General features: G+C 42.4%; 1 protein-coding gene across 4 annotated transcripts in view; it reads right to left on the reverse strand.

Annotated features, from left to right (window-relative positions):
* Positions 1-335: 335 nt before the first annotated feature.
* The window catches only part of MCF2 (MCF.2 cell line derived transforming sequence), a 59,631-nt gene continuing 42,429 nt past the window's right edge, over positions 336-17,537 (reverse strand). For 2 of the 4 annotated variants that reach the window (XM_064670066.1, XM_064670069.1), the window contains 11 exons: positions 17,194-17,286; positions 16,105-16,230; positions 15,100-15,321; positions 11,443-11,535; positions 10,385-10,463; positions 9,795-9,858; positions 9,260-9,366; positions 9,066-9,178; positions 8,674-8,786; positions 7,099-7,199; positions 336-436 (listed from right to left, as the gene is read on the reverse strand). In XM_064670066.1, the coding sequence (XP_064526136.1) occupies positions 351-436; positions 7,099-7,199; positions 8,674-8,786; positions 9,066-9,178; positions 9,260-9,366; positions 9,795-9,858; positions 10,385-10,463; positions 11,443-11,535; positions 15,100-15,321; positions 16,105-16,230; positions 17,194-17,286 (1,197 nt within the window). In that variant the 3' untranslated portion in view covers positions 336-350. Of the gene's footprint in view, positions 437-567; positions 6,852-7,098; positions 7,200-8,673; positions 8,787-9,065; positions 9,179-9,259; positions 9,367-9,794; positions 9,859-10,384; positions 10,464-11,442; positions 11,536-15,099; positions 15,322-16,104; positions 16,231-17,193; positions 17,287-17,537 lie in introns of those variants that run through there. The other 2 variants (XM_064670068.1, XM_064670067.1) reach the window with 2 other exon arrangements.

Consider the following 17,537-nt stretch of genomic DNA (forward strand, 5'->3'; position numbering starts at 1 on the left):
CACAGGCTTTACCACGCTGCAGGCACCATGCATGGGACACCAGCACATCCCTAGAGGCAGAACTCACTGACAAGGGTCTCCTCCCTCCCTGCTGGAGAGATGTGTCCCCAAGACCACTTCTCTCCCACCTGGAAAAGGGCTGTTGTTGCCCACATAGCCCCTGTGGACCCACCCATGGGCACAGCCCTGTGGTCCTCAGCCCAGAGGTCCCTCCTGGCAGCGCTGCCCAGTGCTGGAATGAAGGGAAGGCTGGGGATGGAGATGCCCTGAGCCGTGCTGGGATGCAGAGGAGGCTGGGGATGGAGACACCCTGAGCCAGGGTGGGATTTCAGTAGCTGCTCTTTCAGACGTCAGTATGAGCACTTGGATTCCTCTCCCAGTTTCATTGTCACTACATCCAGCGAGAAGCTAATCGGATCATCTGCCACTGATTTACCTTGAAATCAAAATGCATATAAGAAGGTTTTAGTTGTTCCAAAGAAATTAAAACCAACACTGTGAGAATTCTTTTTTCTCTAGAATTATAGCAGAGGCGTCTCTGAACAGAATTGCATATTCTCATATGGATTTATTTAACAAGTTTTTAATCTTTAAATATAGATTTAACATATTTTTTTACAGGTACATATACAATATAGTTCATTTAAACTTGCAGTCAGAGAAAATTCTCTACTGTAATTTATACATATACATGAAGAGCCTAGTTCAACAGCATACTCAGGGTAACATACCATGTCATGTGCAAAGTTTTAAATGTTAAAAACCTCAGACTGTACATTCAGATTCGCAGAACTTATCAACCTCATAAATTAATAAAAGCTTAGATTTAAAACTATGGAAGACAAAAAAAGATTAAAACCATTTAATATGCAATGTGTGCTGTGTTTGAGACAAATATTTACAGTTGTACCTCAAAATGTGTACTGTTACCACAAGAATTGTTACCACTATAAACAGCCCTAACAGTAACTTAAGACACTCCTATTTTTTCACCTAACAAATGCATTGTGACCAGTTTTAAAGTAGATGAAAAGAACCTTCAGTGGCTTAAAACCCCTCTGCTGTGATTGCCAGTGGCTGAAGGATACTGGGATCTTTCTAGGTCTTGTGGTGTTGCTCAGTTCAGACTCAGCTGGTCATGTTTTTGAGGGTGTACGGGGGTTACCCGCAATACTGGCCACCCAAAGTGGAGGAAAGTCCACTGTGTGATGGGGAATCCCCAGGCAACCACAGCCATCAAGTAGTTCCACAATTCCTCCATACAAAAATGGTCACAAAAACCCCAAAACAAACCCCAGTATGTTTTAACTTAACTTAGGACTGTGTTTAAGAATCGGTTCACAAACGAAAGTCATAAAGGTCCCCCTTTAGTCCACAGCATAAACATTTCATTTGGATGGGACAGAGCAAATTCACTACTGCATGCACACTATTAACCCTGCTCTCCACATAGTCAGGTGCTCTTTGCACATGTCTGTGTAAAAGTTCAAACCACCTGTACCTACCTATGTTCTACAAAAGCGAAACTAGATGAAGAAACACAAAATTAAATTATGAGTGTTCAACATTCTTTTTCCTTTCTCAAAAATTCAATAGATACATTATTGTTAAAGATGCTGAAAAGTACAGTCTTATCACAAGAACATCCTTAGTGCAAACATGGACATTTAACTTGGATTTATGGCACGTGTTCCAAAAGTACATACATTAATGTAAACTTCAACACTTGCTAGATACAGGTTTCAGCCTTGGGACACTTTGGGACCCTAAGTGATTGGCGACAACCCTGAGTTGTCAGTTTGACCTGATCCAAACCTCACTGAAATCAAGGGGACTGACTGCAATGAGCTGGAGTCAGACCCTAAGTGCAAAAAGAGGATCTTTAGCATTATTGCATCTTCACGTGTGAGTCAGCCAGAAAATGCTCTTACAGAACATTACATTCACATAGCTGAAGTAGATATTTAAGAAAAACCCACCCATAAAATCAATCAAGCAGGAGATACAGCTTCTTTGTTTGGTTTTGTTTTTTTTTTTCTTTTTGGTTTACCAAAACTCAACTCCTTTATTTGCAGCTTCAATAGTTGTCAGCTAGTAAGTAGGCAAAGCCTACTTTAACCTGTAGAGGAAGTTTCAAGCATCTAAACAAAGTGTCAGGAAACTGTAGTGTACTTCTCTGATGAAACATGATGGATGTCATGGAAAAGCAGCAGGTAAAATTAATAAAATACCATACTTTCCACAGGCGAAAAAAAAGAAAGAGCAGAGAATGGCTTCCTTTATGAGTATGAGAAGCTGCTTAGGACCCCAGTCCTGTTCAGTGCAGATGAAGCTGTGGAGGTCTGTGAATGTGATGAATAGTACAGGACAACTCCAACTATTGTGCTATTTCTCTGTAACACTTAGTTGAAAGCTTCCAAAGAGCATCGAAAATAGGATGCTACTAGTTCACCCTTAATTCAAGGGGAACTAAACTTTCTCGTGTTACACAGGGCAGCATCTATAAAGTAATGGAGAATGATGTTAATATTAAAGCATCTGATTCCAAGAAATACATTGTTCCCTGTAATCATGTAACATTTGTAAAACATAAAAAAAATAAGCGAACTCCTGCAGTTCTCCCTAAAAGCTGAACTCCCACTGGCTTCAGTGAGAGCCTTGACTAAGGCAGGACCACAGGGTTTGACTCATTTCCATCATCTATCACTTCATTATCACAGCAAGGCCAGCTGATATCTTCTCTAGACTCCTTATTTTGTCAGGCTCAAAATGGTTTTCTATGGTGTTACTAAATATCTGTTCAGTGAAGCTGGCTGGGATCTCAGGTCACAGGAGGAGACCCTGCTTTACGTTTCAAAGGCCAGAAAGAAATCAGCATTGCCTTTAATGGACCCTGCATAAATACAAAAGCCTGTGGCTGCAATCATTAAAGTGCATGAGTGATAGTGCAAACAGCTGCGCTGCATCTGCAAACTACAAGTGGCATTTTAACCAGGACTTAGACAAAACTTGCGTGTTTCAGCCAACATGCTTATGCCAGCCCGCGAGAGCTCAAGAGTTCAGCCACATACAATAAATACCCTGATCTGGCAGATTTGAGCCACAAAAGGGTTGCCTCAAGCTCACCACAGTCAAGAGGATGATCCCCAGCACACTGGCCAGCAGGAGCAGAGGACATGCAAGCTCGGTCCTTCAGGCACTACCAGCGGGGGAAGCCTTTGCTCAGCTTTATGGCATGAAGAGCACACACAGGGGATCCCCTTAAGGCTTGGAAGACATAATTTGGCAAGTAGGCTGTTAAAGCAAACTAGGAGAGGGTCTGGTAGAACAGGTGTCCTCCTTAAGTCACAGAATTATAGAATCACAGACTGGTTTGGGTTGGAAGGGACCTTAATGATCATCTAGTTCCAATCCCCTGCCAAGGACAGGGATGACAGCCACAAATTCAGGCTGCTTGGTGCCCCACCCAACCTGGTCTTCAACACTTCCAGGGATGGGGCTAAACTTAGTGGGTGCCTGCCTGTGGCACAGAGCATCCTTCCATGCCTGCTCTGAGTGCTTTGGACTCAAGACAAATTCTGCCATAACACTTTTTTTCTGTTTAAAAGAACTTGAAAGTTGTACCAATGTTTCTTTTATATTTATAATAAGTAAAGGCATCTATCACTGCTTCTACTTTTCATTCTAATCCCTTTACTCTGAAGTTCCTTCAGACTACTCTATTTCAGGCTCTCTTTAAAAGAAATCAGTCTCACACAATCTCCATGCAGTGAGTGGAAGTTAGACACTCGCCCTTCTCTCTGCCCAGCTTTTAAAGTTCAGGTGAAAAAAGTTAAACTCTGATGTGAAAATCTGGGACCAAACAACATGTTTCCTTTAGCTTGCATCTGTTTACCACTGCTGAGAGAAAAGATTAGCAGGGACAGTGATGAGAGGGGAGGCTGCACTGCTGCTGGACATGAGCACTGTGTCACTGAAGAGAAAACAAGTCACATCTACTTTGGGTTACAGCAAGGACCTCATTTCTGCTGACCCCACTCTCCCTTTGCCATGAAGCTGCAGCACAGCTGAGAGCTGAGATGTTTCTTCCTTCACTGATACAGACACTGCCAGTGCTATAAATTGTAATTTTGGCACATCATCCACCAAGGGACATGCAGAAATGTTTTGTCTCCTGCCCTACTGCAGAAGAGGAGTTGGGATTGGAATGCTGCAGCCCTCATCTTCCCAGAAATGAAGAGATAATTCTACATCTTGTTAATTCATAGCAAAACCAAGTCAGTAGACCAGGCAATGCCTGACAGCTCTAGCAAGGCAGCTGGCACTAGCAACACATGGGTGAACCTCAGCAGTAGCTATTTTCTGAATATTGCTCTTTCTGAGCAGAGTTCTCTCCAAATTTTTCTCATTTTGATCATTTTGAGATCTGTGTGTAATCCCTTTCAATACAAAACATTTCCTATGGCACAAAAAATCCACGGTGGATTTGCACAGAAGAGTGAATAAATCTATTCAGAAGAAAGCAGCAAGGACTAAACTCAGAACTTAACAGCTAGAGGCACACCACAAGGAAAACTTGTTTTCAAAATGATCTCTAAGCCAGCTGTCTTCCTCCCAAAAAGCCTCTGGCTTATCTCCAGGCCAAGATTTACAAGAGGATGGTGGATTTGCAAAGCTAGAGATGGCCAGGCAGTAGGGCATGGACCTTTGCTAAGTTAAAATGGGCAGCAAAAAGTTCCCTGTAACTTCATTATGATTTGTATTGGCTCAACACAGGAATAATTAGCAGGAGGGAGAGGAACAGCTTGTAAGTGTATCAGACATCTTGTGGTGGGAGGTTTTTTTTAGAGCCACAGCACAAATTTAAGAAAAAAAACGTGAAGGTAAGAAAACAATGTAATCTATTCAGCTAAAGGCTTTGCACTGAAAAAACATCCTCAAACCCAGATTTGTATGAATTCTGTTATGAGCTTCTGTAATTGGACATATATTTTTATTTATTAGGGGGACCTGGGGAAATAACAGATGCAATGCTCCCCTGAAGGTACAGGAACTGCCTCTACCCCAGCGCTGAAGTGACTCCAGAATGCTCTCAGCTCTTAGGGACCCCACAACATGTTAATCTTGGGGACCCCACAACATGTTAATCATGTTTACCCTGCTTACATGTAAAACAGCATTTCAGCACAAGCAGCTCATAATACAAGAGGGTTCCAGTGCTCCCTCCTGCCCTTACTTTGCTCTACAAGCTTGGCTGCCTAATTCTCCCTGTGCTATATTGGAGCAAGAGCTCCATCTTCTGAAGAAGCAGAAAAGAGCCCAATCCAGACTGCATTCCTGAGGAGTCAGTGGTACAGTGTCACCTGCAATGTGAAGTGACCAGCCCATAGAGGAAAGAGAATTGCCAAATGCAAAGGTACTGTCTTAAAGTCAATTTTCAGAGTGCAAGTTGCTTATGGCTATAAGGACACGTTGCTGAAAAGCTCTAGGAATAGCTCTAGGAAATAGCAAGAAAACATCCTACATCATTCTGCAATCGAAAAGCTCTAGGAATAGCTCTAGGAAATAGCATGAAAACATCCTACATCATCCCACAATATTGCCTGGAGTGCACGTAAAATTAGAACCATGCCTTGAGACTGCAGGCATGATCAGCAACAGCAGAAGAGAACAGAATTACCTTCACAGGGAAAACAGAGCCTCAGTGCTGCAACTAAACCGTGGGACACGACTGCAAAGCACCTGGGCAGTGGTGTGGGACTCACAGGAGGAGCTTTCTGTGATTTCACCTTGTGAAATTCTCCTTAGTTTGTACTCAACAACTTTGTAGACCAGTCTGGAGCTGTGAGTCTCTGGCTTTCAGGGATATGACCACTGACAAAGTAAACCAAGGTTCAAAGTTTGCCAGCACCCTGTTTTTGAGTTGCATTCACAGCTGGAGAACCTTCCTGCACAGAATATAGTGGGATGGGATAGCTATACATGCAGAGAAGATCAAGGTAGACATAATTGCATCTTGAAAACAGGGTGCCAGCAAAATTTGAACACTGGTTAGCAAACTACCCTTTACATAAAGTCAGAAAACCTCCAACCTGTGAGATTGCCCTTTAACAAAGGGGATAAAAAAATACCTTCCTGTATAAGAAGGATTTCACTGAAATATACTGGAAAACCATCAAGAGCTGTCTGGAATTTTAAGCCTTTCAGAAGGCTTCCTTCATGTTCATCAAAATAATAGATTTTGACAAAAAGGAAGTATTTAAAGATAAAACTCCTTGTGAAATTTGCTTCCTATGGTCATAACTAGCGTATTCTTTTCTTTTTTTTTTTTTTTTAACGGACTAAGTCTATGTGGGTTTCCTGAGCTGTTCCCACCTAAAACCCTGGTCTCCCATTTCCAGTGAACAGCATGGTGATGAGGCAACACATGGAGCGGTGATGCTGCATACATGGCAAGGGCGACAGGCTGCTCTTAAGGCATTTTCTTGTGTCATCTGTTATGCTTCCCTACCTATTTCTATGTACATTTACAGCTAGAAAATGTGAAATATGGGTTTTGAGACTAGAAGCCTTCGGCCAAAAGCTGGTAACCTGTTTATTATAAAATTTATCTAAGGATGGGATTAACCAGCAGGCAGCAATGAGGGCAGGAGTGAGGCTGCAGGGATGAAGTATTGCCTTTAGAGTGCTGGTCACGATGTCTTTTGCAGCAGGAGGAGGTTTTGCCTAGGTGCCTCCTGTTCACACGGGGTTTGGGCTACAGCAGCGAGTAGGCAAAACAGTCACAGGAATCCCTGGTCAGACTCCATCTCTTCTCCTGGATCTTCTACTCAGTGCTCTTGCAAAGAAATCTACGTTTTTAAATGCTTGGTTTTAATTTACTAGAGCCTAAAGTCTCAGAAATGTCTTAAGTGTTAAGAAACAAAAAAAGGAAGCTTAATTTACTACTTTTACAGGCTTTTTGGAGTAGCTGCTTGCTTTTCTATTTTTCCTGCAGAGGCATATGCAGCCAGATCTAGTACACCAAGTGTAATGCAAATGGCTTAAAAGACCTGATTTGAGATATGAAATATTTCTGCTAGGCGTGCTATATAATACCTGCAACTTTGGCATTCCGAAATCTGCAGTCACCGACTACTATCTGCAGACTGTGGACAGGAATCCAGCCTTCTTTTCTTCTGTTTAGGTTTTTCACCAACCTTTGAATGACAACAGCATTAGTAAAAGAAACCAACCAACTCAGGAGCAGTTTGATGTGGTCACACTCTACACAACTGGGAGTGCAACCAACAGTTCACTCAAACCAGGGAGGCATTTTAACAGGAGCTGGGCATGCATTTAAAGTATTCCTCCCACCTAAACTTAGGAACATAATTAAAAAGCCTACACTGGGAGCACATCTGCCTTGGGCAACTCTCTAGTCAATGGAGAGGAACAGGACTCTCTCTCTCCTTATCCTGCCTGAGACCTCCAGAGATGCCAGCGAGGAAAACCGGGTACTGATAGAGCCAAAGGCAATTATATTCCTCACTCCTCTGCTATTCAGACTGGTAGGATGAATTTAGTCAGGGTACTATAAGCAAATTAAAGCCAAGACTTAGGCAGCTGGAAATACTCATAAATGACATCTCTCTGTCTCACTCATGCAGTAAAATTTGTACAAACAAAAAAAATTGGTGTGAGAAATCTCTGACTGGCACTGGTCGAAATCCCCAGGAGAGGTGAACATTCAGTAAACCTGAGATTATTTGCATCTTGCTTTTGCTATCAGCAAACTGAATTTTGCAAAATGCAGCAGGAGTAAATGATCACTGCAGATCTCTTCCAACTGAAATATTCTATTTTATCCTTTTCGAATTTCCCTCAAAGTGTGAGAGCTGTAGCTGTCAGACAGGAATCCTCCATGGGGCATTCACATCTGTGTATCTATGGGCTAGTGCCTGCACAAATCTGATCCAGGTTCCTGCTAAAATCCCCCTCCCCACACCCCAAACAAGGCATTAGCACACTGCTCTCTCTCCTACTGAGACCCCGGGCTGGCTGATGAGAGCTAGTCAGAATCAACCTGGAAAGGAGAGACAGCCAGGAATCTCAGCCAAATTGCTGCAAATCTTGGGAGAGCGAATGCTGCCCTCCCAGACAAGGAGACTAATGGTTCAACAGGCAGGAGGCCTGGTATAGTCATTCCCCAGGCAATGCTCCCAGACACAAGGAGAGAACCAGTTGTAAGGTGTAAGCTTGCGAGCCACAGCTTTAAATACAACAAAGATGGTCCGCAGTCATCCACTAGTTTAACACTTGTACAGCTGTTTGAGGGAGGAAAATGTCTTGCAATTACTCAATATTGCCATTAATAAGCCCAGAGGAACAAAGCCAGGAGCTGGGCTGGGGTGTGCAAAGGGCTCGCACTCAAAGCACCATCTGAAAAGTGGGAAGAGGGGCTGTGAAGATATTGGTAAAACCCACCTCACCCAGACACCCATGGCAAGGAAGTCCTGACATGTTTTCCCAGGATGGCATCTAATCTTGGCAAGGGAATGAATTCTCCAGCTTTCTGGAATAGTCTAAAACTTAATCAGAGGCTGCAGTGGGTGTATCACCAGGCAAGTGACATTTCAAGGGAATGCCTTGCAGGCTCTTAGAGATAAGGCACAGTAGTCCTAAAATACCTACCACTGTCCCTCACCATCTTCATGCACGAGCTGAATTTCATCTCCGTTTTTCACCAGCAGGTCCTCTGATCCTCTCCTCTTGCAGTCTGCAAGGGCTTTGTATTTTCCTGGGGACTGTGGTAGAATGAAAACCTTATCTTATTTAGCTGCATTTCATATCACGCAGCTGTTATTTCTGACTGCCACAGGGAATGTGACAGAGCCATATCAGCTACATTAATTAAAATTATTTCAAGAAACTGTGGCTGAGACATCTCCTCATTCCCCAAAGTGAGATATGGAAATTTTGAGAGATGTGGACATGATACATCCATTATCCAGTGAAGACAAACAAAGCAAGATGACTGAAAATGGCAGCACCTCAAGCTTTGAGACTATTGCATATCTACTAACCAGCTGGTTCCCATCCTCCTCTTCGGTGTCCGAGCAGTTGGAGAGGTACTGGTTACCCGACCACTCCTCCAGCCCCTCACAGATCTCCAGGGACTGAGACATTCCTGGCCAGCCTGCAAGACAACGTGCAGCTCAGTTTGGGGGAACCACAGCACCTGCAAAGCATGCCCTGAAGGGAGGGGAAGGGTCTGTACTTCGGTGGGGCTTGTTCTGGGGGGACACGAGCCCACTGTCCAACATCACCGGGCTGGTGCGCTCTGAGTCGTTCTCTTCTGAGCTTATGGAGGCTCTCTGCTGCTTTCTGAATGGTTGAAAAAATAAAGAAGCAAATCTTAGTTTTACTTTATGAATGAATGAATGCAAACTCCACTAGGTTTTGTAAAATGAAGTCAGAAATAATACTGATACCCCTTAATCTGTGTTTCTATAAAGGTTAAGGACTTCAGTGTCTGGTTTTAATTTTTTTGGGATGGGAAATAAAGTTGCTGCAACTTCTCTACCCCTGAATTTGAGCACTGGTTTTGATCTTTGTCTGCATTTGCCAAGGAGCTGCAGCTCAGGCTGTGCTGCCAGGCTCGAGGGTGCCCCTCAACGACCCTGCCCCCAGACCACTGCCACCAAAGGGTGAGTAGCAGCACATCCCTCCTGTTCCCTCCCCAGAGGTCTCAGACAGAAATAGGGAGAAAATGGGTACCCCAGGGAGCCCCCAGTCCAGCTCCTGGCACTCACCCATCACTCAGCTGGGAGGAGAGCGGGATCTGGTCTGTGCCTGAGCCGGGCTGCTGCTTCTCTACTGCAGGGAGGTCAAACACCAGCTTAAAATCCATTTTTTATTAGTAACTGTCACACTTGATGCATTACTTTAAAAATTACACCTTTTTTACAACCCTATTGATTTCTCTTCAGAGAAAAACAGACCTATGGACTCTTGCAAAGCACAGACTTAGTTATGATTAAGATGGCATGTTAGAACAAATCCAATATTGAGCATGCTACTGAAGACCATAATATGCTTAAAATTAGGAGTCTGTTATGTATCTTGTTGAATTAAGCCTATGATAACAAACGTGAAATAATCCCCAGGGTAATGATGGCCAAAAAAACATACTTCTGTAATTAATTTTCACACAAGCACCTGGCCTTTACTGCTCCAAGTTATGTTATTTCCCTGTAATGTAAGGCCTCACTCTAGTATTTTGCTACTAGGTTTCTGGAAATCAATTCTCTAGTGAGAATTAGTGGATTTGAAGACTAGCAATGAGAAAACAGGAAAGGTTCTGCTACAGAGTGAATGCCACAGAGAAATTGGTCAAATGTACCTTTTATAAGCTCCTGCTGCTTGAACAAAATTTTTCGTATTTCATTCAACCATGCCATCTTCAGATCTACTGTTTGGGCCTGGAAGAAGAGAAAACTTTCAGAATTTTGAATTAAGATTTATGAATAAAATCTTACTTTTCCATGTTGTAATTATGTGAAATCCTCGTTTTTCCAAAACCACCACTACATTTTAGACTCTTGATCTTTTAAAATTCATGGTTCCCATTACATCCAGGCAAAGCACAGTGGAAATTGTAGACTTATCACTACAATGCAGGGAGAGGAGTGCAAGCAAAAGCACCTGTGTGCATGCATCTTATCTCTTTCACAAAATACCTAAACACCTTTTTACAAAATACCTAAAGGGCTGTAACTGACTTTTAAACATATATTTACTTGGCTACATACACTTGCTTTATGAATTTAAGTTGGTTACTGTGTTATAACATGGAGGAAAAAAGCTAGGCAGAAGTCTAATTAAAAAAAAAATCAACTGACATTATACTCATAATGAGTTTTCCTCTGAACAGCCTTTTAGGCAAACATTTCTCCATCAGAAATTTCAATTCAAGATGCTACAAATGGAAAAAAAAAAATCAAGAAGGAATCAGGTCAGTGGGGCTCCTATTCTGTAGATGAGTGAAAAGATTACTGGGAATAACAGGACAGAGGCTAAAACTTTGCTCTGGGGGCAGCTCTGACATCTTAATTGTGCAAGAGCACATGTGGCCTGTGTCCATCAAAGCACTGGGTCCATTTCCAGCTCAACTCACATAAGGTATTAAGCACAATAAAAACTTTTTTGCAACTACAGGTCTATTTAAGATTTCATCTGGAATAAAAGGGGCAATTCTGTCTTTATTTTTAAGTGACTTTTATAGTTCTGGAATGCACACCAAGGACCAGCCAATGGCACAGATCTGTGAGCACTGACATGGGCAAAGAGAAAGAAGAAATGCAAGTTAAATGTCCGATAATCCCATCAAGATCAATGGGACACATTCTCTTAACATTGTTGTGAGAATGCACAAATATCCAGATTTTTGAAGCTACAAACCTGCACAACATAGACCTCTTCTCGCCCACTGTACCAGATCTCAAATTTCCGATGATCTCCTTTCACATTCTCAGTTATTCCAACTGCATTCATCTGCAAATCCAAATGAAACAAAACAATTAAACATACTACAAATCTCTCCCTCTTCCCTAGGAATCCAGCCTTCTGGCAGCATGCTAAACCTGTTTTCACCCAATTTAACACATTTCATCAATTTTAATTTCAGTAGCAACTGAAAGTCATTATCTGACTTATCCCCCCTGACTGTCTGTCAGCTTGCTGCATTTGGTTAAGCCTTCCAAAACCAATCAATGGACCTTAGGGAACTTTTCATTTTGGGAATCCCTGGAACTAACTGAAGCATTGTCTCATACCTCTTTCAGCATGGAATTTTGCAGATGAGGGATATGAAGCTTTATAAATACATGACACATTATTTCTGCCATATTATTCTTTATTTACTCACTAAATTCTCTTTTCCTCTGTCAGTGATAATTAAAACCCATTGTGAAACCTTTAGCTCCTTTAGGAGTTTCAGTTCAATGTCTTTTGGTCCCTTGCCATTCCTGTAGTTGTGACACCACCCCAAGGTTTCCAAAAGAAGGGTAAATTTTTGGATATTCAGCCTGAGCTGCCACAAATATGAGAGACAGTAAATCCTGGTCAGAGGGAAGAAATAGAATTTCAGTATCCACTAACCTGAATGAACAGACCTTAAATCTGTCTATTCCTGGCTTTCAGGACACATACAGGCTGGAAGCTGAATGCTGCTGTACCTGGGTACCCATTATCACTGACCACTTTTGATAATTTGGATGAAAATACCAAGGGCCCAAATCGTTCAGGATCTGCACATTGTGACCTACCTGAATGAGTAGCTCAAACTATGATTAGAAACCAAGAAACTCTTTAGCAACAGAAGACCTCTAACCCCCCCTGCTGAACATGCCATGAAGATGAAAAATGCTTTAATACCTGATATCACATAAACCATTCCCTCACTTAAAGCAGAGTTTGCTGGCAATTTATCACTGAACAAAGGATGGTCAAAAATAGCTCAAGTCTTCTGTGTTTTGAAACAGATGTAATAATAATGGTATCATCTATCATAAATTATTCAAGCAGACTGGGTTAGATAAATCCAGTATAAACACAAATGAAGCTTCAGAAATAACATCTGTTTAACATTGCTGGTCCTCCTTGATAATATGTGCATCCTCAGATCTTTTGGTCTGAAAGACTATGATGATTTACAGATTAGGTCACATGAACAAATGTTCTGTACCAACATTTTCCATTGTTGGTGCCCATTTTCAGTGACTATGAACAGCCTCAGGAAATAGGAAGCAAACTGCTCTTAGAATCATAGAAACACTTAGGTTGGAAAAGACCTCTTAAGACCATCGAGTCCAACCATTTCCCCAGCACTGTCAAGTCCACCGGTAAGCCACGTCCCCAAGTGCCACATCTACAGTCTTTTAAATCCCTCCAAGGATGGGGATTCCACCACTGCCCTGAGCATCCTGTTCCAGCGTCTGACCACTTTTTCAATGAAGAAATTTTACCTAATATCCAACCTGAACCTCCCTGATGCAACTTGAGGCCATTTCCCCTTGTCCTATCGATGTCACAATGTCTTAGAAAGTTGGAAGAGGCTACATTCTGATTTTATGAAAACTTAAAAAACTCAAAACTTAAAATATATGAAAGCTGTTGGAAGGGCAGACTAGAGAGAACTTCATCCAGTTTCTGCAGTTCCCAGTTCTGTGCATCTTGTTTATTGACAATTTATACAGAGTGTCCCACAAAACTGCCCAGGCATCAAGATATTAGAAATTTTAGATGATCTACTGTGATGAGGCAAAGAAAAAGTGCTAGAAATAGACAGATTTAAGGTCTGTTCATTCTGGTTAGTGGATTTTGAAATTCTATTTCCTCTCTCTGACCAGGATTTACTGTCTCTCAGCTGTTGAATTGCTGCAATGCAGACTGAGGTGGGCTAGTGCAAAGCTCTGGGATGGTGTTCATCTGCATCAGCTTCCACGTGGCACCAGGCAGGCTGATTTACCTGGCATTGCAGTAACCTGCATCCTCTAAGTCACTGAATCTCAGCTGAAGAGATATTTACCACTGGATATTTTACACAGTATGCAAAATATTATCCTGAGGGGTTCTTTATTTGTGGTTTTACAGATGCTCCATTACACAGCTTCTACCCGACAGCTTGTTTCAATTCTGAATCCCCAAAAAACATTGTCGCAAAGAAAAATAATTTCCTGATACTTAGGAATGTGGTTTAATGGTGGACTTGGCAGTGGTGGTGATGATCTTAGAGGTCTTTTGCAACCTCAACGATTCTGTGATTCTATGATCATGAACCAAACAAATGCCAAGCCCCAAGAACATGATTTTGCCCTCAGTGTAGCAATTCTCAAAACATATGTGTGCAGATGTAATCCTGTCACATCCATGCATTCTCAAACTCCAACCTCTCGGTCTGTCAACACAAACAACTGGAAAATGAACCCTCTTGAGGCAAAGAAAAACCCTGGACACATTGCCAGGACTCCTGAGCACAGGATTTTCTCCTCTGAGCTGGATTTCCCCCCCCCCCCCATACCTCTTCAGTTCTTTCAAAAGCATGTTATGGTAAAACAAGTACTGCAGGGAAAACAAGCTCTCCAGAAAGAAAATTATGCTGTTTGGGGAAAACATTAAGTACCTAAACATATGGCCTGAGATTTGCTTTTAATACACAATTTGTAACGCGTGCTGGAGCTGAACAGACTTATCTACTGTTACCTTGTTTTCTGACTACTCCTGGCATCTCCCTCCCCAGACCCCACTGAGATCAGGGACCTGCACCAGCGATCTGCTCTGCTTCCAAGTGCCCATTTTTTTCCATTCTAAGATATTCCCATATTGGGGTTTTATTTATTAAGAAAAACAATGCAAAGTAGTGAGAAAAAATGCTGATGTTAGAAGTGCTCATCACAAGCAGTATGCCAGAAGGTCTCTTTTAGAGGAGCAGTTTGGGAATGTTATTGATAATAGTTAGCATTTAGAGGCTTGGGACTGTTGTTTATGCCCCTCATATTTTGCCATAGGCTACTTTGTCATCTGATAATTGTCCTTTTAGCTGCAGTCAGAGCCTGCTGAAGGAGAAAGGCAATGGGGGAGGAAGAGTTATCACTACATCTTCCTGCCTGGCTGGGAAATAGGGCTCAGGGGCAGCCAGGCAGATCCCTGCCCAAGGGGCCTCCCTGGGGCACAAGGAGCCTCCTTGCTGTCCCAGGTGGGCTGGGGAAGATGCAAAAGACCTCCCCTCTTTCATGCCCACACTCCTGGAAAGTGGACTAGGGGAGGGGGGCAGGCACACTGGTATCCCTGGAACTTGCCCATAGCTCCATTTCCCTGGCACATGCCATCACATACATGAGTCCAAGTCCACAAGCTCTACCAGCTGCTGTCTCAGCTGTGGGAGTTCTCAGAGGTTATACAACCAACATCCTTTCATGGGCATGGCACATCCCTACGAGGCATTACAGTCCTTGACAGCAGAAAACAATCAACTGTGTCAGGGGAAAAATACTGTCTGGGTCTGCAGAATTACTAGTCTACAATACACATGGCAATGCAAAAGTAAAATGTCCTTACTTTCAAAAAATGCTTAAAACTGTAAGATGAGGTTTTGTCATATCCATCTCCGTGCTCCTCTCGCTTCTTGCAGAAGACCAAGGCTTTCTCATACAGGAACAGATGCCTCTGCATCGGCTTGAATCTGGCAAGATCCTTCATTTTCGTCGGGCCTTTTCGGTGTCCTGTCCAAACGCTGAAAGATCCCTGCATCAACACTTTCCCCAGTTCACTCAGGTCACCCTGGTGAGGGCAGGACAAGTAAAAAAAGAAATAAAAAGACGTCAATTAAAACGTAAGAGGACTCTCCAAACAATGATGGGTGACAGGGCCAGCTCTGTTCCAAGGCATGTCCCTCTAAGAACAGGTCTTCCTGGAAGGAGCAGATGATCTTTTGGGAGTGATGGCATGGTGCCAGGAGAGAAGGAGGGCTGCAGCTAGTCTAGAGAAATTAGAGGAACTAAGAAGAGAGGAAAGGTTCCTATGGAAGATCAGGTCAAGGGCTCTGGTTACTTCAGGGGGAGAGGGCAGATGAGATTTGAGCCTGAACTAAGGTGTCAGAAGATGGAATTCTCCAGGAGGCCAGGACTGGGACCAGCAGCTTTGAAAGCCAACCCCTCACCCTTCCCTGAAGCCCTAGGAAAGACAACCACTTCCATGGGAAAGGATCAAAATCAGCCTCAGAGAGTAGTTAGTGAAATGTTGAATGTGAAATGCTATGAAGACACTCCAGGTGAATTATTAGGTCAGCCATGAGAACACTTAGGTGCATGCTGAAAAAATACCCTGGAAAACCACAAGGTGGCAAGTGTGGGCACTATGCAACTCTGGATATGTCCCTCAGATGTGGATATTTTCCAAAACCCTGAAATCAGAGGGAAGACTGTCACCTGTAAGAGCTTCCTGATCCCATTCACTTTGTAGCTGTTCTAGAACAGTTTTCAGCTCATACCCTCTGGGACACTATCCATTCCCAATGCATCATCCAGTCCTGTGCAAGGGCACTCATTACTCAATTCCACTCACATCATATCCTGTTATTGAAATCTGATGCATAGAGTCGTTGACTGACTTCAGCAAATCCAACATTGCAACCAGAGCTTCTTGAAGTTCCTGAACTCCATCACAGCTCGTGCTGTACTTTAACAGCTCCTGAAAATAGAAATGGAAGAGCACGTATTTGCACTTGAACAAAGCAGATTTTTTCCACCTGGCCCAAAGTTACCAATGCTCAGCAATTTACACCGAGTTTCTTTTTTCAAATGTCACTGGAAAAAAGACTCCCTCTAAACCACAGTCAGTACGAGGTGTGGAACAGATCACTGCAGGATGGCCCATTTTTTCTGAGTTTCCTTAAAGATGTTGTCAGCTTTTAGAGCAGCATCTGATTTTTTTTGTTGTGTTTTCCTGCTTGGTAAGAAATGGGAAATAAGGCTCAGGTTTTTCATTAGCTGCCCATATGTCATATATGCCGTCAAATGATGTTGCAGCAGATGATTGCCTTCAGCCTGGCAGAGACAAGGCACAGAATTTATAAAATCCAGAGTCTTCAAGTCAATAAATGGAAGACATAATTTTACCACTGAGATAAAATTAGTTTTGTTTCACTTAGAGCTGCATGTGTACTCATTCAAGAGGCTAGAAGGTGGGGTTCAGAAGCTACTACCCAAATGTTATTCCCACCTTACAGAGTGAGAATAACAGCACTGCCCTGCCTCAGATGGGGGACACAAGAATAAGTGCATTAAAGATTACAAGCACTGTAAACACCTGAGGAGAAAAGAGATACACTAACATAATATATTTCATTCATAATATTCTCATGATCATCCCTGGTTCAGTTTTCTTAGAAGTGCATCTGTCATTTTGCATCTCTGAACAGATTCAAACAGTTTTTCTCCCCTTAAAAAACAGCTTGTTAAAAGCACTTGTTCCTTTTTCAGGTATATGAATACTGGTCTTCACTGAAAGTCACTTCAGAGGGCCAAGATAAGCAATATATCATCTAAAGTTTGGTGCTGATTTACAGGTAACCTTTAATTGAAAAAATAAAACAAACTGGAAAACAAATCTAATCTATCTGCTGATGTCCCTTCAGAGCAGAATATGAAATACCTTTAGAAGTAACTGGTATTTTGTCAGGCGCTGCACTGGTTTAAGTAAATAGGAATCCAGTCCGAGTTTGTGTTCTAATTTTCTTTGGCATTCCTGGAACACAGAATTCAGATTAAGTAAGTTTGGCACCAACTATAAGTAGTTATTCCAACACCATGACTGTGGGATTTGCTGACTTTGAAGATTTCATGTCAGAATGTTGTATGGTGCCTAAAACTACAGAAATTTAATACCAACATGTAAAATAATATAATGAATGGATCTGCCTTACACTCCTTGTGTATTAGAAACTCCAACACCTACTTTTGTGAGGTTTCATGCAACGGTAGACAGAATACAACGAA

Source organism: Pseudopipra pipra, chromosome 13, assembly GCF_036250125.1.
Source record: "Pseudopipra pipra isolate bDixPip1 chromosome 13, bDixPip1.hap1, whole genome shotgun sequence".
NCBI classification, from domain to species: domain Eukaryota; kingdom Metazoa; phylum Chordata; class Aves; order Passeriformes; family Pipridae; genus Pseudopipra; species Pseudopipra pipra.